General features: G+C 39.3%; 1 protein-coding gene across 1 annotated transcript in view; it reads right to left on the bottom strand.

The window, feature by feature from the left end:
• The window catches only part of CSMD3 (CUB and Sushi multiple domains 3), a 1169988-nt gene that overhangs the window by 635510 nt on the left and 507419 nt on the right, over nucleotides 1-27059 (bottom strand). The window contains exon 11 of the mRNA XM_074943928.1: nucleotides 19860-19981. Coding sequence (XP_074800029.1) covers nucleotides 19860-19981 — 122 coding nt within the window. The remainder of the gene's footprint in view (nucleotides 1-19859; nucleotides 19982-27059) is intronic.

Raw genomic sequence — 27059 nt, 5'->3', positions numbered from 1 at the left:
ATAAGGAGGTTACATCCTAAACAAGAATGTAACTTAAGTGCCTAAAAAATCAGAAAAACAATACTGCAATCTGCAAAGCCTGAGTTAGGCGCCTGGACTCCCTATACAATGCATGGGGAGAGATAGGTACCTACGGATGGGATCCAAAAAAACTCCAGCACACTAGCCTGGGAGCTACCTGAGCTAGCCAATGGGAGATGCTGATAAGAGGAATAGGTGCCCAATCGGGGTGCAGGAAGGTGCATCTCTCTGTTTGTGATCCACCTCAGGAACTCCTCTGCTGGAGTCAGGTGGTTTAGATGCCTAAATTGTTTCTTGTGAGAATGAATTAGGCACTTGCGTTACTCCACACAAATAGGCTGGCAGTGCCCACCTTGTAACTTTTAGCCCAGTGGTTGAATACTCATGGGATGCGGTAGACCCAGGTTCAATCCCCCCTTCTGCCTGAGGGGGAGAAAGCATTTGAACAGGGTTCTTCCCCATGTCAGAAGAGTGTCCTAACCACTGAGCTATGGGATATTCTGATGTCGAGGCTCCTTCAATTTCTCTTATTGAAGCTGTTCCATTTTGGACAAAAACTTAGTCATTCGGCAATAGTGAGTGAGAATGGCTCTGTAGCCTGGTGGTTGGGTAACCCACCTGGAAGGTGAGGCACATAGGGTCCAATCCCTCTCCACCATGACTAATTATTTATATACAGTGGAACAGCTTTAAATTTGAATGACTGAGGGAGCCCCACATCAGAATATCCTATAGCTCAGTGTTCAGAATGCTCTCTTGACAGACTGAAGACCCCTGTCTAAATCCTTTCTTCCGAGGAATTGAACTACCTACTAGATTGGGCCCCGCAGCCAAGATAGGCAGCAAATACCTATCTTCTCTTGGTTAATGGATCATTTGGGGGCTTTGGTATAAGATAGGGATCCAAAACCCTAGAGTGAGGCACAATGGTGCATTACCAGACACAGAAACATAGGCATTTAAGGAAATTTTACATTGAATAAATAGGTGCCAAATGAGTTTAGGCACCTACAGGATTATGAGATAGCCAAGCAGGAGTTTTGTGACTTGCAATGAAGCCTAACTCTGCAAGTCTGGGAGTTAGGCATCTAAGCCCCCTCAGCTCTTAGACGGGGGTGTCATCCAGGCTACCTTCCCATCCCATGTCATGAATTCCATGTGAAGAGACCTCCGCAATGTAGCAGATAGAGCTGCTATAACTCCCAAGAGCAGTGGGAGATACTAAAGCCACTGACCTCTTATTTTGACTATGGAATTTTCCCCATTTCTGAGGGCTTTAGGCAGAGATTTTCAAAGGAGCCTACTGAGGTTAGATATCCAACTACTACTGAGGTTAGATATCAAGGGGATCCGGGCACCTAACACTCGTAGGCCCCTTTGAAAATTCCACTCAGTGCACTCAAGTTCATTCATTCTGCATTTGTTGGTGCATTTGGTCCATGCTTAAATTTACACTATAGATGCTGGTTCAAATTAACTATGAGATTCTAATACCCTGAGAGTATTGCTTCATCTGTGTTTCATCATTCATCTACTTTGATCCATAACTGTCAAATGAACCTAATTTGGGCTCAAATATATTCTCTCTATTGTAGCATGATAACTCATTTTTGTGGCATGTTTTACTGCATCTGCATTACTAAATGATGATATACTTAACGGAAATATTCTAAAAATAGAAAGATTAGCTCCATGTACAGAATATTCTTACCATTTTATCCCTCCTTTTAATTTTTGTCATTTGTGTCTTACTTTGTCTTTATTCATTATTTTGCTATCAAAAGAACTGAGAAGTATGCTTACATCTGAAAGACTTAGTCCATTTAATTACCCAGGTTAATGGGAAGGAAATGCAATTAAAAGTAAATAATAAGTGCTGGAGCAAAGAATCATACATATGAAAGAGGATATTTGGAAGAAAAGGGTGCTGCAGAATACAAACCAGAAAAAAGATCTGTGAGCATGTGTTGAAAAATCCCTGAACCCTTCAACCCATTTAGCAGCAGTGATTAAAAAAATAACAAAGGCAAGCAAGGGTAATAAATTGTATTACTAGAGGTTATGTTATAGGGAAAGATCAAGGTAGTTGATAAAAGAGCAGATTTCATGGCAACCTAATTAAAGCTTTGGACATTATGAAGGAGATTGATAAACTTTGCTCACAAATAACTTTACACTGATAAATAGAAAACAAACAAAAAGATATGAGCTGAGACTAAAGAACACATGGCAGAGCTGGTGCTTAAAAAGGCCACCAGAACAAAACAGAAATCTAAGAGTATTTCTGTCAAAAAACAAGAAAACATTGTCTGAAAAATAATTGTATGAACTCTACTCTAATCACTTGCCCAGTGTTCCTGCTGCCTCATTCTTCCTCCCCTTCTTCATTCTCCTTTTCTTTCTCAGTCTTCCCTCAATCATTTTCCTCTCTCTTTTCTTCAATCCCATTTTAATCCAATTTCCCCATTACCCATCCCCCAAAATAATCACTTGCATCACCAATTTTATCACACAAGCCAGAGCTACATTTCCCCACTTGAGAGAATTTGGACCAATAAATCTAAAACTCTGAGCTATGGAAATTTTTGCCACATACAAATGCGCGCACACACACACACACACACAGTTTCACACTAGGAACATGAGGTGGTATAAACTGACATAACTCCATTGACCACAATGAAGCTGTGGTGATTTACTCCCTGATAATCTAGCCTATGATCTCAAGAATGAGGATGTATCACAGGTAGTACCTTTTGGGAATGTAGTTTTATTCTCTGTTAGTATTTAATGGAAATGATCTAAAAATCTAATGGCCTTTGACAGGGTTTGTTTTTGTTTTTTTTTAAATACAGATTGGGAGAAAGCTTTTTTTTAGCAAGATCCATTAGCCCAATTCACTAGTTGCATGAGAAATTTGCTAACAAAATGCTTGGAACTCTGTGAAATGTGTTGGTATGGTTTGCTGCAAATGACAATTTACTGAATTCCACAAATAAATTGACATGGGTTTGGTCTGGAGAGCATGAGAAGTGTGATTCCTCAAGTCCAGACTAGATGAATAGAGATAGGGATGCTCTAAACAGTAAGGAAAAAGAAAATCCAATTCCACAATAACAAATGCCAGCTAAGAGTGATCTAACACATGCCAAGAGGACAAAATCACTGCCCTTCAAAGACCAGATGATGTCTGGACCTCTACACAGTTGCCAGGGCTTGAATAGCTTTACCCTATTTGTGTTCCACACGCAGCACCCAGATACAACAGCAATCGCTGCCCTCAGTGTACACATGGACGACTCCCTGCTGTAACTCTGGGAAGTAACAATCACCTTAAAGATAAAGGAGAGGAGTCATGGCCATTGTTTAATCCCATGCAGGACTGCAAAACTGGCCAGGGACACTGCAGGAAGCAAGAACAATGAAGCTTTTTTCACTTCCCCTCCTGCAAGCTGAAGGGATATGGGAGGCACAGTCCCTCTGGAGCTTCCTATGTGGCACAGCCAACAGTGGGAGTCAGATTGTACATTACGTAACATGTCTTTAAAAGAGTCATTCAGACAAACAGAAAACAAAAACAAATAGATCCATTTCTCAGCAATTTCAGAGAGATGCCAGGGACAATATAACTGCAATAGAACAATCTTCTAGAAAAGATTACTCACCAGAGCAATGATATGGATTTAAGTAGAGAGGAAGGTACCAAAGCCCACCTGCCAAAGTTTCTCAAACTTTGTCAAAGGACAAAAATGTGTCTTAATTACCTTAAATGAGTGGGCTGGTACATCCCCATCATAGTCTCTGGACTATATTGAGTGATGCCATGAACAGTGTCGTAAGTTACATCTTGTGGGTATATTGACCAGAGAATGGGTGTGGGAAAGTACTAGTAGGTTTGCTTGCACTGATTTGGCACTCCAAAGATCAGTGTGACTTACATGTCAAAAGTGTGGAAGGGTGATAGCTGGAAAAGTAACTAATAAGATGGTGTACAGTAAACTAACCTACTGCTGCACTCGCCTTATCCAACCTCCTTGGATATACAGTAGTAGCTGAGGCCCAAAACAACTGGTGGAGCGACTGGTAGGAATTATTCACTTCCATCATATCCTTCTCTGCAGATTGATCATATTTTCAAAATGAAAAACTAATAGTCAGGCATGTCAAGGAGAAGCATTTTGGCAGGATATAATGTAGGCTGGTAAAGAAAAATGGCACCCTAACCCCTTTGTTACCCCTCTTTTCAGAATGAAAACTGAGAAACTTTCCAGTAAAAAGATGTGGGGGTTAGAACAAATCATTTATCACTTAGCCACTTTACTCTCTTCTCCTAGTTTTAACTTTTCCCCTTCTTCTCTTTCCACCCTACCAGTACAGACTCACTCCCCCACCACACACACTCCTTACCCCCAATTAACCTCATTCATCCTTGAATTCCATTTCCCCACCACTGAATCCTGCCAACCCAATCCACCTCATAGCTCAGAAATACCCCAGAAGTCCTCAGCTCCCTTCAATCCAGCTTCGACCTGGTGAAAAACACCTCACCCACCTACCCACTCTAAAATTTTCTCACTGTTTCTTTGTACGCCCCCATCTGTCTGTCTCCATCTATTGTCTCTTGTTTTACACTTAGATTGGCAGCTCCTTGGGACAGGGACTCTTTGTTCTGTTTGCACAGTGCCTACCACAGTGGGGTCCTGGGCCTTGCCTAGCGCACCTAGATGCTAAGATAATATAAATAATAACCTTTGCCTGTGCTTAAAAACTGCAGTGTGGATACAACTCAGACTGAGGTTGTTGTGATTAGGTTACATAAGAGTGCCATGAAGAAGATACAAAAATACACCTAGCCTTGTAATGTAGACGGAGACCTAAAACAGAGATTTCAGTGTTTATTGTGTAGAATTAAAGGTTTCATTTAAATTTTAGTTACTAACCTCTTGTGATTGTGACGATTAACCTTTCTAATGTGTACAGACACTGCCAGACTCAGCAAATTGCCTGAGTATTATGAGCTCTCTAATTTTCTTATTATCTGCCTTAAGTAGGTAAATGACTTGAAAATGGAGTTATGCAAAATATTAGCTTCAATGATTTTACTAATGGAGATGGACATATTCTTGTTTCTACTTGTCACAAGAGTAGTTGGAATATTAATTATCACTAAAAATATTACATTTGCCTAACATTAAAGAATACTAAATTTATAAATAGAATACTATGGTTGGAACTCTGAAATTGACTATGTTTAATGCAGCCCATTAGCTGAGAGAGGAAGGGAAAGCAGCTTTCATTTTTGCCTCCTACTGTTGCTGTCTCAACCTTTATAAAGGTCAAAATAATATAACTGGAAAGTAAAAACAAAAAAGAGTAGACTTTAACAAGCATTGTGAGCAGTTACTATGTTCAAATGGTGATAAAAGAACTACCATCAATTGCCCATGGAAATAGTGGATGGGGGGACCCAATAATCTAACATCAAGACAAATGCACACAAAACTTAAATTTCAAATATCAAGCAATGGGAATGGTCCATCAACAGGACAACACAATTATTTTTTTGTATTACTAATGAAACTGATGTGTCATCTCCTAAAAAACAGTTAAACCATGAAATCTCTAAGCATTAGTCCCAAATTGACACTTTTTTAACAGGCAGTTTGCAAAGACACACACTGCATATGGCAATCTTGTTTCCAGAAGTGTAAATTAAAAGAATCAGGCACTTTTTCATATCCACAGGTCAATGGAATAAAATGATTAAGCTTCCAATAGTCATTGTGATAGAGCACACTGCAAAAGGGCCCTTCTGCTGAACATCAGACATCTATTAGGGAAGCAATAAACTGAATATTTTAGCAATGAGTAAAAGTATTGGAAATTGGAGAGAGATTTTACCAGATTCTGTAGAATTTCCCTCCCTCAGATTCTGTGGAAATTGTTGGGAAAATTTGTGAGATGTTCTAGATGATATTCCCTCAAATCCTAAAGGAAATTAGTGAGACAGTGCTCAGGAAATTAGTTGCATCTTTGAATAGATTTATTTAAATGCGTCTTTCTAGTTTTCTCATTTAAAAATTAGCACTTTTTTACTAAAGAGATCACCAGTGAATTAGCCATGACTGGGCTTTGGTTATCCCTTCTCCCACTCAGGTGGAGAAGGGTCTTGAACTGGGAGTCTTCCAAAACCTAGGTGATGAAGTGGGCTGTAGCCCACAAAAGCTTATGCTCTAATAAATTTGTTAGTCTCTAAGGTGCCACAAGTACTCCTGTTATTTTTGCGGATACAGACTAACACGGCTTCTACTCTAAAACCTAGGTGGTTACTCTAACCTCTGGCTAAAAGATATGTGTGAGTTCCCTCTCATCCCTGCCCTGTTCTTTTTGTGCACGTTCATTTATAAGGGACGGATCTGGTAGGTGAAGTCTAAGCACACTTACTAGATTGGGCTCCACAAGCGAGTTAGGCAAAGGAACACCTAACTTCTCTGAGTTCATCCATTACTCTGGGCAATAGGCGTCTGGATACCTGGCGTGGGGCTCCAGTGCACATAGGCAGATGAAGAAACATAGTAACTATGGTTTTTTTACCGCCCCACCCCCCAAAAAAGTGCAAAGAAGTTTAGGTGCCTACTGAGTTTGGGGGCAGCTGAAAGGGGGTTTCCTGAATCCCAGTGTGGCCTGATTCTGGGATGTAGATACATAAATTGGGAGTTAAGTACCCAAATCCTTTTGTAATCCAGGACAACAACACGTTTAGATTTTAGGGAGACGATAATGGACACATGAGATCTCACACACTAGACATGTTAAAACATATATTTAACATACAAAGTAGTTGAAAAATAATCAATTACTTTGTATACTGTTAAAGTATACATACAGATATTTATTAACTCACGTGTTTAAATTCTCAATCGTAACAGTTTTTCATGACATTTTTCCTTTGAGTCAAAGAAATCAAGTTTTATTCCAAATTGTTCAATCACCTGTACTTCTCATATAGCATTACTGGACAGCTTTAGACCATTAGCTGAAGAAAAGTCTAATATATCTCGGTCTACCCAGCCTTTATCCTGAAGATTACATTAAATTTAAAGTTCTCAATTATCTTGAATTTCCCTCTTATTTCAAATACTTTTCACATTAAGTTAGAACTCTCTCAAAGCTGTAATATGGTGCATTAAATTGTGCATAACAATAAATTATAATTCCAATGGACAAAAGGACAAATATCGACCCACCCTTCACTTAAAATTCTGGAAGAAATATAAATTATTGCACTATTTTAGATCCAGTTTCACAACAACTTCCAGAAAATCATCAATGTAAATATAAGAGGATTGTTCCTTCTAGTATTATAACTATTCTTGTACATTAAGAAGCTAGCAGCTGATTTACCTAAAACAGGATTATAACCAAACCTTGCTACAGAGCTGGAAGCAGTCTTTTTAACTCAGTACCAGTGAGTCTTATAAATCTGGAGAAGTTAATGCAGAGGAACACAACAAACCAGTATGATTACTTAAAACACAGAAACCAGTTAAATTTCTCTGAATATAAACCAGGGATAAAACGTGGTAAGTAAGTATATCAAGTCTTGTAGGATATTTGAAACATATCATAAATCAAGTGCATCTATACTAAAGTGTTGCTAATGCTAATGTCCTGTGTTCAACGGTCCTCAATGCCCCATGCATTGTTATGCTCTACAAGTCTGTGCATAATTTATTTCATTTTATTTTGTTGATTTTTTTATATCACATGCATATTAATAGCACATCATGGATGTTTCACAATGTCTGGAATTTTGCTCTGTGTGTCACTTATTTTATGCCACAAAAAATGATGAACATAAAAGTACCAGTTTTCTGAAAAAAGGTTAAAGAACAGCTGCAATGATGGTTATATCAGATGCAGCAGTAGACACAGTTAGTCCTCCATTTATGGAAGCAATAGAACATATGGAATGGGCTTTTATCATTAACCAGTGCAGTACAAAAAGTCTACCAACATTTATAACAGTTTAAAATACTTTCATGATGATAATAATTCTATAATTTCAGGAGATAGTAATTTAATTTCTTAGAACGTGGGACTATGGCTGTAATCAGCTCTAGCAAAAACTGCTATATTGTACGTGAACTGAATTCATACAAGCAGTGCTAGTACTAGATGCTGCAGATACTGAGTGCAGGAAATTGAAATCCCCCACTCCTTAAAGCAAGTAGGTGAATGTCTCCTGTGTTATTTATCTGTTATCATTGATCAGAATGTACACTGTACACTTGCTAGAGATTGCCTAGGGCACGTAAGGTCTGATGTGGAAGTTTGGGATTATGAGATGCCTGCCAGTGTCTGAAATGGTGCCTCACTTATGCTGCATGCATAAGTGTGACTGGGTCTTTCCTAGGCAGAAGATAACTCTTTTTTACTCTTCAGCTAATCAGCTGGCAAGAGAATTGTCCCCCACCCACTGAAAAATGGAACATCTCAAGTCTAAAAGCTGGCTAGAACCTAATGAATGCAATGGCATCAAAACTTAGTTACTCTGGCTCCATCTGTTGACTGGGAGGAACTGTTACACAAGCAGCTGGTTTGTCATAGGAAGAGTGAAGAGAGAGATCATGTTTTTTTCAGCTTTTAAAACTTAGTCAAATTGTAGCACTACAATGCACTTAAATGTAAATTTATCATATCTCATTACCCCATGTCAGAATAAAAGAAACAACATTTTGTACTTTCAAGGCACTCTGAAAACTTTAATTAATCCTCACAACATCCCATGAGGTATTTATTTTATATCTCCCCATTTTACAGACAAGGAAACAGACACAATGAGGTTCAAGGCCAGACTGTGAAGCCCTTACTCACACAGGTGAGCAGTTATTCACGTGAGCAGTCCCAGTGAAGTAAACAGGATTACTCCTTCTAACCAAATGGGTTAGGGGCTCACAATCTGGCACTAAGTGACAAACTAAATATTCTGCTGAGTACACTAGACCAACTGCATCATTCTTGTGACACTGTAAGATGGCAGTGTATTCTAGAATGATATTTCAGACACTCTGTTGGAACTCTACTTATAACATTTTGGATCAAGTTTTTCGGAGGTAGTGTGCCTTCAAAGGCATCCTCTATTTGTGAACAAAAATTGCATGCCACAGATACCTGGTCAGAGTAAAAAGACAAACTGACTACTCACTGTTTGCTCTTTCAGACAGTGTCCTGCAATATATGAATGTGTTGTTGTAAGACTGTATAATTACTATACCCTTGGATGCTTATGAAAATGAGATATGTATCATGAGGCTATCACAGTGCAAAAAACTGTAAATACATACTTTCCACTTGAGAGATGCTGAATAGTTTTGGAAACTTTTATCAAAGAGAATCCAAAGATATTAATAAAGGGATTTTAGATTTGACACTTTACATTACCACATGTACTAGACAGACTGACACACACATATACATGTGAAATTATCATGAAGGAAAAAAAGAACAATCTCAGAGAAACTGTAGAGGTGAAGGCCTATTAACGTTTAACACACACATATATAGAAATTTGAGAAGATATTTCATGTGATTTTTATGTCTTCATCTTTCTCTCAGTACATTTGTATACAAATTTTATTATCCTTACTTGACCACTTTGCAGAACTTAGTGGTGATATATATATCTTGCCTTAAATATTAATAAATTAGTTTGTTTCTTTCTCATAATAGAAATATTAATAAAATATACCAACTCTTTATCTTCACACAGCAGGGTTTTCCCCCCTAAATAAAGAATTCTTTTGATTTGTACTTCACTGGTATAAAATATTATCAGCAGCTTAAATTATTCATACCAAAAAAGTCATTGAAGATGTCTGTACTGGTATATCACACTTCTCCACATACATACAGCATGGTTTTCATTTGAGCTACTTCTTGGGAGCCAAGGAGTAATGCATTTAGTGATACAGTATGATGTGCAAGAAACAGATGAATGGACCTTTTAGATATGTAATCAGAATATATAGATTTTAAAGATTCTTTCAGCCTGGCATGCCTCATAGTTGCTCTCTTCCCCTCTATCTATTTTTATAGATATATTTTTATGCCTAATGTATGTACATTATTTTGTAGATACTAACTATGTAGCAACATATTTGGGAGATGCAGTTATAGGTACAAAACACACACACGCACTTACAGTGCAAATGAAAATATTAAATCTCTCCTAAAATTATAAATACATTTAAAGTAAATAAAATGCATCAGTTGCCAACCCAGTAATTGTTTTGAGGTAACTTTAAAATTATATTCTGAAAATTACACAGATTTGTAAATTCCGTGTAGATTGTTGATTGCAGTAGAGGAGTACACAGCACACCTCGGAAGATGGTATTGCAAATATGGATTTGTAGTTCTGGGCCAGCTGTGCACTGATTGGTCCTGCTGTGAAACTGAGGGGAGTCTGAAGGTTGTTCTAGTTTGTGTTGACTATCCAATGTGGCAACTCAAGATTAACAGACCATAGGGAAATACTGGGCATGCCCCCTTTCTTTGCCCTTACCCCTAAACAGGAGAAAGATGGCATCAGAGCTGTTATACTAGCTCTTACAATCAGAGGTTCCCCTAAATAAGGTGATCCTCTTGTGGCCTGATGCACCACCTTTAGGGAGCAGAGCAGAATCTGTCTCTGTTCTTTAGGATACAATAGGCTAAAACAGAGGTTCTCAAACTCTGGTCCACGGACGAGCTCCATTCAGGTGGTCCACAGATAGTTCCCTCTAAGTTGAGCGCCTGGGCAGCCGCACATGAGAGAATGAAGAGCCACCCACCGAATTAGTGGAGACGCACAGGCATGGCTCCACTAATTAGGTGCCTAGACCCTGGAGAAGATGCATGTGTAAGATGAGGTGGTGGCCTTGAGGGAATAAGGGGTAGGTAGGAGAGGGTAGTGGGGTGAGAAGAGGGGGTGAGGGGAATTTGGGATGTGCAGGGCTGCGGCAGCCAGAGAAAGAGGCGACTTTCCCCATCTCCAGGGCTGCGGCTGCCAGGAAGAGACCCTCCACTCCTTCCCAGCCCCAGTTCGGGGGCTGCTCCAGTGGGGGAGAGAGGGCACATACTTCATATTAGAAAGATAAGACTAGTGATATTAAAATATGAGTTGTGCGCTTTTATTTGTAGAACAAAAAATGTTAATTATTATTAAGGGTTTTTTTTTATATAGTGCTTTTATCCAAAACACATTAAAATAGTTAGCTAATGGTACAAACAACATTTGGAAATATCATTAAGTGGTCTGCCGCATCCCTCAGCAATTTTCAAGTGGTCCACGGAAAAAAAAGTTTGAGAACTACTGGGCTAAAATACTTTGGCTTCAATGGGGCCAGAAGTTCTCCAAATGGGAGTTTTACCATTGACTTCAGTGGAGTCAAGGTTTCACCCTCATACCGGAGATTTAAAAAAAGAATAGAAAAAAGAATATATAACAGAGCAACACTGTGACATGTATCTCTATATAGGCTGTGTCTGATAGTGCATGCAGAACTCCAAATAATGGTTTAGATGTCAGGTCTTCAAAACTGATTCCAGAGTTCCTGAATTTGAGTCATAAGACTCCGATATTAAGCAGTGATTCATGAGGTACGTCTGTGATGACAAGACCCAAATAAGACAGGTGCCATTCACGGGAAACACCATGCCTTTTGGTTCAACTGCATCATTTTACCTATCCCAGACATTTCAGATTTCACTAATTTTAGCTCACAATAAAATATTTAAAGTGTTAGGGATCTCTATTCTCCTATGGTGAACAAAAGAATCTCACATATCTAAACTGTCATAAATTAGTTGAATTTCTTCTACAGAAAACTTACTTAACTGAACTGGAGCATTTGAAATTTAGATGAAGCTGGGAAAGTCATTTTCTTGCTTTGTCCTATAACACCAAAACATATGGAACAGATATTCCAATCCATAAAGTGGCTTCCTTCATAAAAATGAAAAAAATTATTTCCAACCACAAGGGCAAGTATGTTATCATCCAGGTTATCAACCATCCTTATACTACATTCACTACTTATGCCCACATATCCTGAATTCTTATTTATCTGGGTTAGTATTTATGGATCTGTCACCTCAGATTTTTCTAGGGGTGACTTTAATTATATTCTTAATAATGGAACAGATAAACTGCCCAGAGCAGATTCCAGGTGAGAATGCTAATGCAAAAATCTGTACAGCAACAATGCACCAGATATTCGTGAAGCTTATATCTTTGCTCCTGTGTACCCAGATCAATAAGACTTAACATTTGACTCCCATCCACATGGTCCTTCCTTATAATTGATTTTTATTTAATTTCTCCACCTCTACCTCTCAAACCATAGAATCTGATATTAAAGTCATTGCCATCTCTGGCTGAACAATAAGTAGTTATGATCTCTTACACTGCTGCTAAGACAGAGGATTTTGTAAGAAATCACTTTTCATTAGAAACTGATATTAAGATACTTGAGATCAGGCCAGAAGTGGTACTGACAATGCAGCCCAAAAGAAATTATGTGCTGTTCTCACAGCCTTTAATTCCTTTTTGCATAATGGTCCTGTAGTGGTCTTATATTATCAAAAGGTATGGTTCTACTCCACTGCAAATAAGGGTTGGAAATGACTGGTGCATTTGGTTAACAATGTGGATAGAGGGGCCAACTGTAATGCAGTAAAAAAGTCTGGAGGCAGCTGGCTTACTGGAACCGAAGATATTTCTCAAATCTGTGTTGTGTTGACATGGAACTGTTATCACTGAAGCTAGACAGACAGGTGGGTGAGGTAATATCTTATATTGGACCAACTTCTGTTGGTGAGAGAGAGTGCTTACTCAGCTTTGTGTGGCTCAAAAGCTTCTCTCTCTCTCTCTCACCATCAGATGTTGGTCAAATAAAAGATATTACCTCATTCACCTTGTCTCTCTAATATCCTGAGACTGGCATGGCTACAACTCCGGTGCATACCTCATTGAAGCTAGTCAGGAGAGAAACAGATCCTTAGAACCCAATTCAACCCACGCATAAGAATGAAGTCAGTGAACTTGTGCCCATTTACACCAGGGCTAAATTTTCCTTTTTTAACTCCTAAGTCTACTCAATTTCCCTCAGAATATTTTTGAATGATCTAATAATAACTGATGAAACAAAAGAGGTCCTAAAACATCAAAAGATCAATTAGTACTTGAGGCCTTGGTGGACTTGGTGTAAAATTGTATAAACATTGGGCACCTCATCACAGCTGTCTAAAGGATACTTTGAAAAAAGGAACCTTTATTTCCCTTTCTATTACTGCTTTTATTTCTGTCTTTTATAAGGGAGGAAAAGATCACGCTATTCCTACAAATTTCGCATTTTGTTTAATGTGAATTTAAACACCATGGCAAAGATGTCCCCTGTAAGTCAGATTCTCTCACCCTTAATCATGTTGAGTATTACCTTAACTGTGCATAGAGCTATGCTATTCTGTGGCCCTCAAAAGGTGGAGAGGGCTTGTTATTTCTCTCATCCATTCTGTGCAGCTCAATTAATCAGCATGATGATGATGATCTAGTCCTAATTATAACCCTGGATTTAATTAGAAACTTGACCTCACTTTCTAGTGTCATCTGAGAGATACTTGGAGCCAAATATATCAACTATTAAAGTCATATTAGCATTATAATAAATAAATTATTTTATTATATATTGTTAGTAGTAGTAATCACATTTTTACAGCATCTGAAGATCTCAAAGAGCTTTATAAACAGTAATAAATTAAGCCTCTTAGCATTCTTGCGGGGCAAGTATTATTATCTGTTACATCCAAGACAATATGGCTACATTAGTGGAACTCAGGAAAAGCATTTCAGAATTGGATAGGTGGTAAAGTCAGTGATTCTGCCAGGATCAGCTTAATAAATGGTAACCCTCCAATACATGCCACACAGAAACTGGTATATATAATAAAACTGCCCCAGGCTCACTCACTCATCTTCTTTCCTGTAACTCCACTCCGTGGCAGTTTCCTCAATTTTTTTTTGACTCCTCTAGCAAGCACCTGTTACCTGTCACACTGATAACCACACACAGGCTGCACTTATACTCCTGGGCCAGCATGTAACAGTCTAAGGTCACGTGTGCTGTTCTTCATCTATCACCCATTTCTTCAGATTTGTTCCCTCATTATCTTTAACTCTGCACTCCTAGAAATCTCAAATTGAACAACTGTCCAAAAAGTTGTAGCTAGATAAGACTAATTTGTGATTCTGATACAATACTGTTTCAGGTTTTTTTTTTAAAATTAGGAATATTATCAATTAAACAAACCCCCAAAACTACATTTCAAAATAACTTCAATGATCATCTTCGAGCAGACAACCAAGCACTGCCATAAGCATCCTTGATTTTTAAAGAAATATTACTGCAGCCGTAATATATAATTAATAGGCTGGATGCTGGGACACCGAGATTTTTCTATATCCTTTATAGGGCTAGAAATCTGCACTTATAAAAACTGGTCAAAGAAATAAGTGGACAAAATTAATTATGTGACAAGCAGACAGACTTCCTCCCCATGTACCTCTGGACTTTTTTTAAGGGCTGAATGATATTAGGACACTATCTTCACCCTGGACGCAGTGTGTGTCGTGCAGGGACTGTCTTTTTATTATGTGTCTGAACAGTACCTAATCAGAGCCCCTAGGTGCTACCACAATACAAATATTCATAATTAAGTAAAAGCAGAGACTGAATCATTTTTTTAAGCTTTCCAACTCTCTGAAATGTACCACAGTCCCCATCATTACTGTGATACTCTGTGTGTATTCTTTTCAACAAAGAATTTTAAAAATAAAATTAATGACCATGATGAATATTACTAACCACTGGATTTTTTCTCTCTCAGTAAAGTGCTAAAATGCATTCTTCTACTGGTTCACTGCTCTCACAACATTATTCCCAACAAAAATAACACTGAATTTCCTTTTTGGCAGAGAATGAAAACCACTATGTATGTAAGTTTTAATAACCTCTTCTTTCTACTGCTGATAGTTCCTCCTTCCTCATTTTCTTTGACCTTGGCACAGTCTTCAATACAATCTCCTGGATTGTCTCTATAGTACTTACCAGTGCGTAAATGTTTCTTCCCCTCCAATCAAAGCACTGATCAATCCAAACCCTGCTTAACTTTAAGATATTAAAAACCAGTCAGAGGTAGTGTGGTTTACACAGAATAGTATTATTATGTATCAGCTAGTTTAAATTAGAACGAAGTTGAATGCCTGCAGTAAGATTTGCAAAGGGCAATGTTTTCAGACCAAGTCAGACACCAGTATAAACAGGTTTTATAGCTATTGTTCCTCATCCTACCCTGAGATCTGCTAATGTAGCATAGTCTGCGCCCATATGGAGTCCAACTGACTTTACTGGGATTCTACACAAATGCAGGAGTACTCACTAACAGATCATATTGTATAATTAAGGTCATAACGGTTACCAATATGTTGCTTAATTAAGAGTTTGCCCATGACACTGATATTCCAGCCGTATCACATATACCAATGATGTGAAGCAGTTATTCCAGATCACTGCTCTGGTTCACCGAAGCACTTCAACACATACTTAATTTAAGCATGAGTAACCCTACTCCTATTTACAAAAACACTAAAGCATGTCTTTATCTTTAAGCATATTAAGTCTTATTGAAGTTAATGAGACTTAAGCATTTGCTTAATGGTTTTGCTGAACAAGAATAGGATTACCAATATGTTTAAAGTTAAGCACACGCATATTTTGCTGACTATAGGCCTACAGCAGTAATGGCAGTGACTGCTATAGTTAAAACCATAGAACAGTTTCCATTATAAGAATGTATTCTCAGACACTAAAATCTGACTTTCACCTTTTGGTTTGAAATTTCCTAAACTTAGTCTCTTTTTGTCATAAGTATAAAGGGAAGGGTAAACCCCTTTAAAATCCCTCCTGGCCAGAGGAAAAATCCTCTCACCTGTGAAGGGTTAAGAAGCTAAAGGTAACCTCGCTGGCTCCTGACCAAAATGACCAATGAGGAGACAAGATACTTTCAAAAGCTGGGAGGAGGGAGAAAAACAAAGGGTCTGTGTCTGTCTGTATGCTGCTTTTTCCCGGGGACAGAACAGGAATGGAGTCTTAGAATTTAGTAAGTAATCTAGCTAGGTATGTGTTAGATTATGATTTCTTTAAATGTCTGAGAAAATAGCTGTGCTGAATAGAATAAATAGTCCTGTCTGTGTGTCTTTTTTGTAACTTAAGGTTTTGCCTAGTGGGATTCTCTATGTTTTGAATCTAATTACCCTGTAAGGTATTCACCATCCTGATTTTACAGAGGTGATTCTTTTCTTTTTACTTCTATTAAAAGTCTTCTTGTAAGGAAACTGAATGCTTTTTCATTGTTCTAAGATCCAAGGGTTTGGGTCTGTGGTCATCTATGCAAATTGGTGAGGATTTTTACCAAACCTTCCCCAGGAAGTGGGGTGCAAGGGTTGGGAGGATTTTGGGGGGAAAGACGTGTCCAAACTCCGTTTTTTCAGGAACCCAGATAAAGTTTGGTGGTGGCAGTGGAAATCCAAGGTCAAAGGGTAAAATTAATTTGTATCTTGGGGAAGTTTTAACCTAAGCTGGTAAAAGTAAGCTTAGGAGGTTTTCATGCAGGTCCCCACATCTGTACCCTAGAGTTCAGAGTGGGGAAGGAACCTTGACACTTTTAAAGGTGATTTTTCATAGAGTTGGGATCAAAAGTATAAGGACATGGGAGTGTGATGAGTTGGGGGTGGGAGGGAGAAGTAATACACAGTCTCAAAACATAAAACATTTATCCACTTTTTCTTTTTTAAACCAGCTCTAATGTCAAAATAGCTCAGAGGAAGAAGCTGAAATTTGGCAGGAAAATAGTCTTTATTAAGGAGAAGTGTTTTAGAATGTTCGAGTGAAAAAGCTTTGTGAGCTTTTGAAGATTATACTCAATCTGAGGAAGCTGAGGCCTGAACCCAGGACAAGCAAAGCAGCATGGGAGGCCAGAGAGAGCTGTGTACTGACACAGTGGCGGGGCCAAGAGAGCCAGCAAGTGGGGCAACGGTCAATGGGGAGAGCGGGAACCCACCATGAACAAGATGACAGATCCAGCCAGGCAGGGCCCCATGGAGGGGAGAGAACAGCACTATTAGAAACAAGCAGGGACTGTAAGGAGCAACCTGGGGATCAGAGACACTGTAAGGGACCGAGAGACAGTCACAGAGACCCCAGTGAAGGGGATGAAGTGAACCAGCAGGGAGGGGCCAAGGTATGGGAGACCACTATCCTCCCCTGAGACCAGCTGTGCAGGGAGCTGTCTTCTTCTTCTTAGCATATGTGCAAAATGACCACATGACCAGGATTCATTACTGAAGTGGTCCACTGGTTGGATCATTAGCTTCCCTGGCCCAGGCTGGGTACTGACAAGGAGCGCAACATGATCCACACACTCACAGGGAACTGTAATTAGTACCAGAGATGGGAAGTTCCTAGCAGACCCTGAGTCCAGGGAGAAGTGATGAGGCCTGAGAGGTAACTGCAGCCAGCTCTACGGAGGTTTTTCCAGTCCCATCCTGAGGCAAAGACCTGGATGAGATGTGCACAGCCCTGGACACAAAGGCAGCCACACATCACAACAGGCAGGGGAATCCAGAATTCAAAAGAGGGTGGGTTTTTTCCTTGTCTCTTTTTCTTTCCTTTTCATTAGACCCTTGACTACCGGGTGGGAGAGGGAAGGGGGAAGTGGACCACTCCCCCCCAGTGAGTACTCATCTGGTGTGTTCACCCCCTTGGGAGGTGGGTCTTCTTCATTCACAAAAGCCTACCATGGCACAACATCTAGTGAACCAGGCTCTCTGGTATAGGGGAAGATTTTGGTTTTGCACAAAAAGGGGGGGTGGGGGGAAGGAGCATCTAAACATTGCTGTGATAATTTGTGTGTAACTCCAAATAAAGCCATAACCCAGTGGGTGGGACATTATCTTCATCACACCCCACTTCTGGAACTATCAAACCAAAGCAGAGTTTCCCCTCAAAAGAGACTGTTAGTATTTAAAGTGGTTTTGTATGTGCATACATATAGAGTAAATAGTTTAATATGTCTTTTCCTTTGGGTGTAGGAAGTAGTGTAAGGATTGCCTTAGCACATATTAAAATCTTTCAACTGCTTAGGCCTTGGCTACACGGGGTGGTGGTGGGGATGTTTCAAACTAAGATATGCAACTTCCGCTACACTATTCGCGTAGCTGAAGTCGAAGTATCTTAGTTCGAGTTACCTGGCATTCCTCACAGTGGTGAGTTGACTGCGGCGGCTCCCCTGTCGACTCTGCTTACTCCTCCTGCTGAGGTGGAGTACAGGCATCGATTCAGGGATCGACTTATCACGTCTAGACGAGACACGATAAATCGATCCCCGATAGATCAATCACTACCCACTGAGGTGGTGGGTAGTGAAGACATACCTTAGTATATTTTGAAACTTGCTAAAAAGTTTTTTTCCTGTTTTTAGACTAGTGTCCTATCCTTTCTCACAGGCAGGGAGCTGTGCCCAACCTGTTCCTCTGGGTAATCCCTGGGGTGGTAAGAGACTTATTGCTTCTCATCCCATCGAGATAACTTAGGGTAAGGTAGGATCCCATTTTACCATATCCCTGCCCAAACCCCATTACACCTGCATCAGCATTCCTCTCATAGGAACGAACAAGTATCTCACCCAAGGATCTTGGGGAGATCCACTGGAGATCACGACCATGTATGCAGAAGACTTGTGCCTCTACTTTCAGCTCCAGGGCTTCACACCCTTACCTAGGTATCTAACAGCATGGCTCTAATGGAAACATCCTGCAAATGACTCTATTCCTACAGCTGCCCTGAAACCCACTTTAAACCAGGTTCTGCAATGTGAAGTGTTCCTTGCAGATAAAAAAAAAATAAGGCCATATTAACTTATCTTTTCTGAAGATTTCCTGCAGTTTAGCAGTGACACAACAAATGTACTGCTAGCTTTACCTCCTCCCCTCCCCCATGGTTTGTCCTCTCTGCCCTGCAGAACCACAAACCCACAAAGGATTCGCAGAGGGGTCCATGGTATGGGGCAGAGTAAGTAACATAAAGGTGGTTTAAGGGGCACACCCAGCTTTGTAAAAACAAGATGCTCCTCAACAGAGCGTCACTTTCAGATACATGTCCAATTTCTTTTCTATTACATCAGTGGAAATCCATTCATGTCAACAGGTTTGCCGTGGGGTACATGTGAGCAGAATTTAGCTACTGATACCTGGGCACTGGTTACCTGGGCATGTGTTTCAGTACAGTGGTTCAATTAGTCAATCATACAGTTATTCAGCTTTTGCACTTCCCCATGTTAAATGAAACTCACCAAATGTCAGAACCCCAGTGATGCCATCACAGATTCTGCAACCCAACCACCCATATAGCAGTATCTTTCATGTCATACAACTCTTCCAACTGTAAGTCACAGCAAAATTGGACCCTTATTGTTTTGATATAACTTTTTTCTACTAAGTATCACTTTTGTGGAAACTACTGTGAATTACATCGAAAACAAGATCGCATCTACTGGAAAACAAAAAGCAAAATACTCTCAGATATTCATCATTCTTTCGATATTTGTCCATACATATCCAATAATGTTCAAAGAAATATGAACTGCACTTCAGTAATAAATAATATGAAAATAAATATTAGGGTCTGTGCATGTTTTTGTACTGTTGCTTTGTTTAAAGTAGCACTAAGTATTAAACTTACCTTATTGGGATTTATAGCTGTGATGACCCAAACACACTGAGCATTACTGTCATATTGGAATGGAAAATTGGGTGATGTGAAGGTGCCACTGGGTCCCTGAAGATTAGATCCACAAGTCTTTACTGCAAAAATAAAATGTTTAACTTATAATTCCTGCATGAAACATGTACAGCAAATGCATAAAACATTCTCTCTCATACATTAAAATATGCAAAAGATTAAAATACCAGTTAGCAATATACCCATTGCAATATAAGATGATCATATTTGTGTTGCATTATTCTGGGACACAAGTAAAATGCACACACTCTAAGGTTCAAGATATTGCCCTTGAAAACACACAAAACAGAAACTACCTGTGATTAAAAGAGTGTGCACCACGATTATACAAAGTAACCATTCAATTTATTTTAAATAAATCAGCATAATGTAAAAAGATAAATACATTATTTCATTACTTTTAATAAATACCTGTAAAGAGAAGTGTTCATATACCAGACTTAATGACAAAGCGCACTATTACTACTGGAGTGTTTTTGAGGATTAGTTGTCCTTTGTTCATGCTAGCACATCTATTGCTGTTATCTCTGTTGGAGTTACATTCATGGTTGCAACAGTGAGATCTTTCAAAGGGACTCTGTAGATTCTGCCCTTATATGAAGTAAGCTATACCAGTTTTTAAAGAACAGAGCATGTGAACTACTAAGTAAATGTATTTTTTAAAAAGTCAGTTGTGACTACTTATAGATAGAGCAGGGTATCTTACATTTAGATGTAGTAGTAGTAGTGAAAACAGTTTTCTAGCAAAATATGAAACATTAACAGATTTGTCTTCTCTGTTTAGGATGAGATTCTGTCACCCTTATTCACGACAAGTAGTGTTTTACTCCACAAATATTCTCTGAAGTCAATGGAACCATTTGTGGAGAAAGGTGCGATATTACTTAGTGTGTGAAATCCTGGCCCTGTTGAAGTCAATTGGGAGTTTTGTCATTGGCTGCCATAATGCCAGGATTTCGCAGTGTGAATAAGCATACCCTAAACAACATACAAGCCAAGCCTCTCATGGATAGTGTATACAGGCTTTGTGTCTGTGTTTTTTTTTTTTTTTTGACATTTTGTATACCTGTGCTGAAAATATTCCTGATCAACCTTTTTCTGGGTTAAGCAATACATTTGACAAGCAACCTCAGCTATATCTGAGCCTTGTGTTATGTTTCTGTGCTGATTCCTGTAGCACTGTAGTGAGCAAGCTGCAGAAGCAGAAAAATAATTGTTCATGCTGGAGTCTGGCAGACCATTTCACTTCACTGATTTAAATTTTGACTAAGATAGGTGAATCTGTCAAACAATTTGCTTACACTTTGACAAAGCATGCTAATTTGGGCAAGGGTAGATAGTAAATCAAAGCTAGCTTGTTCTAAGATGCAGATCTCTTCCTGAGGGTCCTGAGGTTTTCATAAATGGAAACTTAGGTTTACTAAGATACTAAATAAGTCCACACACTGTTCATTACCTACTCTTTATTCCAACCTTAGAGAATCCAACTCCTGTTTATATTTCCTGCAGTAACTTCCATCTGCATTTCCAGTGGTAACTAACTACAGTATGCATGTCACTCAGCAAATTTGAGAGAGTAAGAGATCAAGTTTGTAGATTCATTGAACACACACTCCAAGTTTCATTCACATCAGTTGTTGTTCTCCTATGCAAATCTACACAAAAAGATTACTTACTATATCAAGAACCATCTTTAAAACTTAGAAATAATATCTAAAAACTATCAGTATAACTTCTTTGTTCTCTCCACTTTGATTCATTGACTCATGTGACCGGCATGGCTCATTTAGCTATATTTGCACATAGAGTATTTGAAAATGTTTCTGCAAAAGAAAATATTTTGAAAACACTACTGCTAAAGAAAAGAAAGAGCAGAAGATCTTTTATAACAAGCTCAATGTTCTTAACAAGAAAGTAATCATTATCATGAAATTATTGTAGTTTCTATAACAACCAAAAATGATTGTCTCCAAAGCTCCTTTTCCTCAATATCAACTAGAGGTTTGTGGAAAAGTGAAGGGTTTGACATGAGTCTTGGAAGTCATGGTAAAATATTGTTAATCTATTTAAGCCTTCAGCATCACCTGTTTCAAATTAGCTGAATTTGCGTAAATATAATATTATATATTTTTTGTCAAAGTCACCAACAGCCTGGGTCAGGTGCATTTTGCTTTAAACAGTTTATAAATCAAAATAACTATATGAAAACATTGCTTTTATTTGTTAATTAACCAATGCCACACACAATTGCACCTCCACATTCTCTTGTAATTTAATAGGTTGCATATATCTCTAAATGTCATACAAATGTCATGAATATCTATATCAAAATATGGTGGCATGGCAAGAAAATTGAAGAATCTGGAGTAGATGATTTAATATATCTTTTTCGTCTGCAACTTCCATAACTGTATTTATCTAGTAGGCTCCTTTCAAACATGGATGACTCCCAAATAATAAAATAGACAAAACCATCACAGATTAGAACAACACAGAACTCTTGGCTGAGGACAGACAAAGGAAAAAAAAGAAGGGATCATCAAAATGGGAGTCCTAGTTTTTTGAGAATGCAAATATAAAGCAGTAGAGCCATTATTCAATTTCACTTTAAGATGGTTTTAGATACAGTACCACATAAAAGGCTATGACATATGTCAGATTCTGAAATCCCACTGAAATCAAATAGGAAAAAAACCCAGATTTTTAGATTTAGTTAGATTTTTAACTATGATATACTTGATCTGATGTAGAACTATCAGCTGAATCCATATTATTCTCCTCCCTCACCCCCCAAAAAATAGAGCATACAAACCACTGAATAAATATCTAAAAGCAAGAACTCGGAAAGCTGTGATTATCTTTAGGGATGGCAGAGCAGTTACCACTTAGTAGTATTGAAAACAAAATTCTTGCAAAATATACAAAGTTAGTATATTCCTTTTATTTTTTTAATGATTCATATACAAGCCAAGTCTCATTCACACAGAAGGAAAGTAAACACAATGCAGACAGTTTGTTTCCTTAATATTTTTAAGATATCCCACATTTTTGTTATGAAAACTTTTCCTGACAACCCTTCTGAGGTTAAGGCATACTTCAAAAGCCATCTCACCTAAGTATTAACTTGCTGTAATGTTTCTGTGCTCATTCCTACAGCACTGCAGGGAATAAGTAAAAAAAGAAGAAATTCACTGTTAACAATGGATTCTAGTTATAGATTAGATGAGAATTAATGCTCAGCGTTAGGCTCAGTGGTGCAAGTGGAATAAATTTCTTACTGGTACAGGGGATAGGCAGCATCTAACGGGGGGGGGGACATGACCTCCTCATGTGACCCACCACGTGACTCCTCCCCACCCCACCCCAGTCCAGGGCCCCCCACACTCTCTCTATCCCCTCCCCATGATCCAGCCCCGCTACCTGCGGCGTGGGAGGGGTGACAGCTCTGTCCTCCTTCTGCTGCGCTGGAGACTTTGGAACTGCAGCGGCAAAAGGAGCAGAATGTGAGGCCGCTGGGCAGCCCAAAGCCCGCGGCTCCTCCAATGCAGCTGTATACATGCTCCATCTATACAGCAGCCCCACCGGAGGACAGGGCTGGGGGCAGGACTGGGCGCAGTACAGCCGCACCAAAGGAGCTGTGGGCATGGTTCTGCGGTGGCCTCATGTTCTGCTCCTCCTCTGTCTTTCCAATACACCGTACCAACTATAAGTATCTTGCTGGTATGGCATACCGGACTGTACCGCCCAACTTGTACAGCTGGTTAGGCTCCACAGGTGCTGACTTTTGTTTTTGCCAGTGGGTGCTTTTTACCTTCGGGTTTCACTGGACACCATGTACATGCGACTGCCATCTACTGGTGCCTCATGGATGCTGGGCACCCCCTATTATTTTCAGTCAGTGCTTGATCCCCGGAGCACCCTTGGAGTCTACACCTATGTTAGACTTGATCTTATTTCCAGTATCCTGGATAATAAATATACAAGAAAGGTATGCCAATGCCAAATGGCATTATATAGGTATGATCTACCAGTACCGAAAAGGTGGAAGGCTAGATCTGGACAAAAATTGAGGTAACATGAGCTGATAAGTGTCTTAAGTCTTACTGTATAAATAAAGCATAATAGGGTTGAAAATAGCAAAAAACATTTTGATACCAAGGGGAAGACGCACATCACTGAAGAGGAAAACTGTCCATAAAAGTTCCATATCTAGCTTCAGTTAGGAAAGCAAACAGAGTACAGATGTACATAGCAGGGAAATCAATACCTCAGGAGATATCACTGAGGACATGGTACAAAGGGTATTTTTGGAGTCTAGACTAACCTAGACTTTATTTCATTAAGAATATTCAATAACTGTATGTGGTACAGAGAGAGCAAAAATGATATCAATGGCTGAGGTATTCCTAAATATTAGGAAACACTAGAAAAGGTAGGTTTATATCCATTTAGAAGAAGAGATTATGAGGGGGAAATTTTCCAAGAAGCATTGAAAAAGAGAATGACACACAACTATTTAAGAGGGCAATGCACCTGACAAGTAATAGGAGATTAAATGAAGTTAAGAAAGGATCAGAGATTTTTTTTTTATTTTTTATATACAGACTTATTACTATGTGAAATGGATTCTCAAAAAACAGTAACTGAAGAAACTGCAACTGGGAATATGTTTGTTTAGAGAAATAGGTACATTGGCTCCATTTCAACAAGGAACTTAAGCATGTGCCTAATGTTAAACTTGAGACTATGTTCACTGAAATCAATTAAAGTATTCAAGTACTGAAAATTAGGCATGCTCATAATTACTTCAGTGAATCATAGCCATTATAGGGTTTAGAGATTAGACACATGATCTGCAGAGCCTCCTTCCATCGCAAAACATTAACGAAGTATATCATGTCTTAAAAAAAGTTCCATGAAGAGAAGCTTACGAAGAGAAGCTTACAAACAAGAATAGAATGTCATGGCAAAGTAAGGACTGGCTGGCACCCAAAGGGAGACTTGCTCTTCTGAAATATCCCAAAAGAGTGGGGGGGAGGAGGGGAGTGCAAGCTACTCAGAGATTGTTAGGATAAGGGTCTAAAAGAATAAATAATTATCTATGTTCAACTGGCTGGAGAGTCATGATCTGTACTCTCAGTCACTGGCAAACATTTCAGACACTAAACTGCTATGTTATTTTTTTCATTAATATTTTACAGTTATTTTTATTGAAGTGTATAGACAGCATGCCTTTTGGTAATGCTTATTTCTTCCTTATGTATATTGTTCTGCAATGCACACAAGAGACAAGTGCTTTTGCTTCTGTAATAGAAGTTATATCACTGATATTACAGTGTGCGCATGCATGTGTAATTATATATAATTCTACTCTGCACACGTGACTGAACAAATGTTAGCTGTTTATGATCATCTAGCATCCATCTACTATAACTGCAGATTTTTCACTATTGACAGGCATGTCCAACTCTGCCTTCTATACAACCAGTAGCAAGTTTTCAATTTTGATTTTTTTTTTAATTTGTCCAATGGAGAAATCAAGGTGAAAAATTTAGTTTCAAATTGACATTTTCAGACAAAAGAATCCCCAACAACAATTGTTTGAACTTTTTTGTTTCAGCTTTTTGGACGCCAAAAGTATGTGGGATTTGGATTTGGAGCCCTCCTTTCCCCCCGCACCCACCCTTATTCTGGCCTAGGAAGTCAGAGATACCAGCTGAGGAGCTGAAGAACAGACCTAGATATTTAATCTCTAGACAAAAGCCATAGGTTAGACAGGCTGGCCTTCAGCCCAGCACCAACAGCTACTGCAGCTGTTAAGGTAGCTACCCAACCCATGTGTGAGGTACTACAGAGGCAAGGCCTGGAGAACACAGGGAGTTGGAGGTGAGGAAACTTTCCCTGCATTGTTCCCCTCCCCCCTGCTCTCATCCAGCAGAACTTTTTCCTCCATAGTGGTTAACACTTTCTACAATTTTGAGGTTGCCAGGGACCATGGGTCTTGAATCCTAGTCCACAGGACACAGGTCTTTAGAGCTAGGAGGTGCCAACCTGCCACCCAGGAACTGCTAAGTGCTGTCAGAATAGGAGCTGAACTCAGAGAGGAGCCCAGTTCTGGAAGATGACTTGCAGAAGGCTGGGGGCCCTGATTGGTCCACAGCCCCTGTTTAAACCCAGCATAGGAACAGGAAGTTGCCCATGTAACTAGGATCCACCTTTCTCTGGACTGGGTGTCCCCCACTCCTGCGGGCTTGACTTCCTGATATCCTGACCTGGCCTGCCTCTGGTTATCAATCCATGGTTCTGCTTTCAAGTTTGTCTCCTGCTTATGATCTCCCGGTAACCCGAACCTCCCTGCCTCCTGACACTTGACTCTCTGTTTACCCTCTGGCCTGTCTCGTACTCTGACCTCCTGGTATCTGACTGGCCTGAATCCTGCTTTGACCACTAGGTCAGACCCCTCACATCCTAGTGATAACAGAGACATGCTTATACCAAATTCCATAGCAAATTCCCTTGTCACAAATTGATCTTGTCAGGAGTGGAAGACAGGGATGGCTTACTCCATAATTGCCCTATTCTATGCATGCACCATGACGCTCTGGTATGGACTACTGTTCGAGATCTGATACTGGATAAAATGGACCATGGTCTAACCCAATAGGACAGCTTTTATGTTCTTATGATTCATGGAAACTTACTTTTTTTCTACTTAACAATGGCAAACAGAGCCACAGGTTACCTTATGGTTTGCATACACGGTAAGGTGCACTTGAAAGAATGTCAGTAACAGAGCAATTTAAGTTGTGTTGTACAGACTAGCCCAGTTCTGTTGTCTCAATCAGATGAAACAGTCTTCCCCTAATTCAGCTCTGTTTAGTATGAGAAGCCTGAAATATTACCTCTCCTTACTATCTGTGCTAAGGGATGTTGAGCTAGTGCCTAACTACTGATCTTCTATGGAAAGAAAGTGAGAAGATAGTCCTAGGAGCTATCTGCATCCCAAGTTCTGGACATTCCTCTCTCTTTTCTACAAAACCAGGACAGTGCAGTTAAGGATTGGCCTCTCTCCCCTCAGAGGTTCATGGGCACATTTACAGGTTCCCCAGTTACACTGAACAGATCAAGAGATTTGAAAAC

Source organism: Natator depressus, chromosome 2 (assembly GCF_965152275.1).
Source record: "Natator depressus isolate rNatDep1 chromosome 2, rNatDep2.hap1, whole genome shotgun sequence".
NCBI classification, from domain to species: domain Eukaryota; kingdom Metazoa; phylum Chordata; order Testudines; family Cheloniidae; genus Natator; species Natator depressus.
The sequence above is the reverse complement of the archived record's forward strand: the minus strand, read 5'-3'. Positions and strand labels throughout refer to the sequence as shown.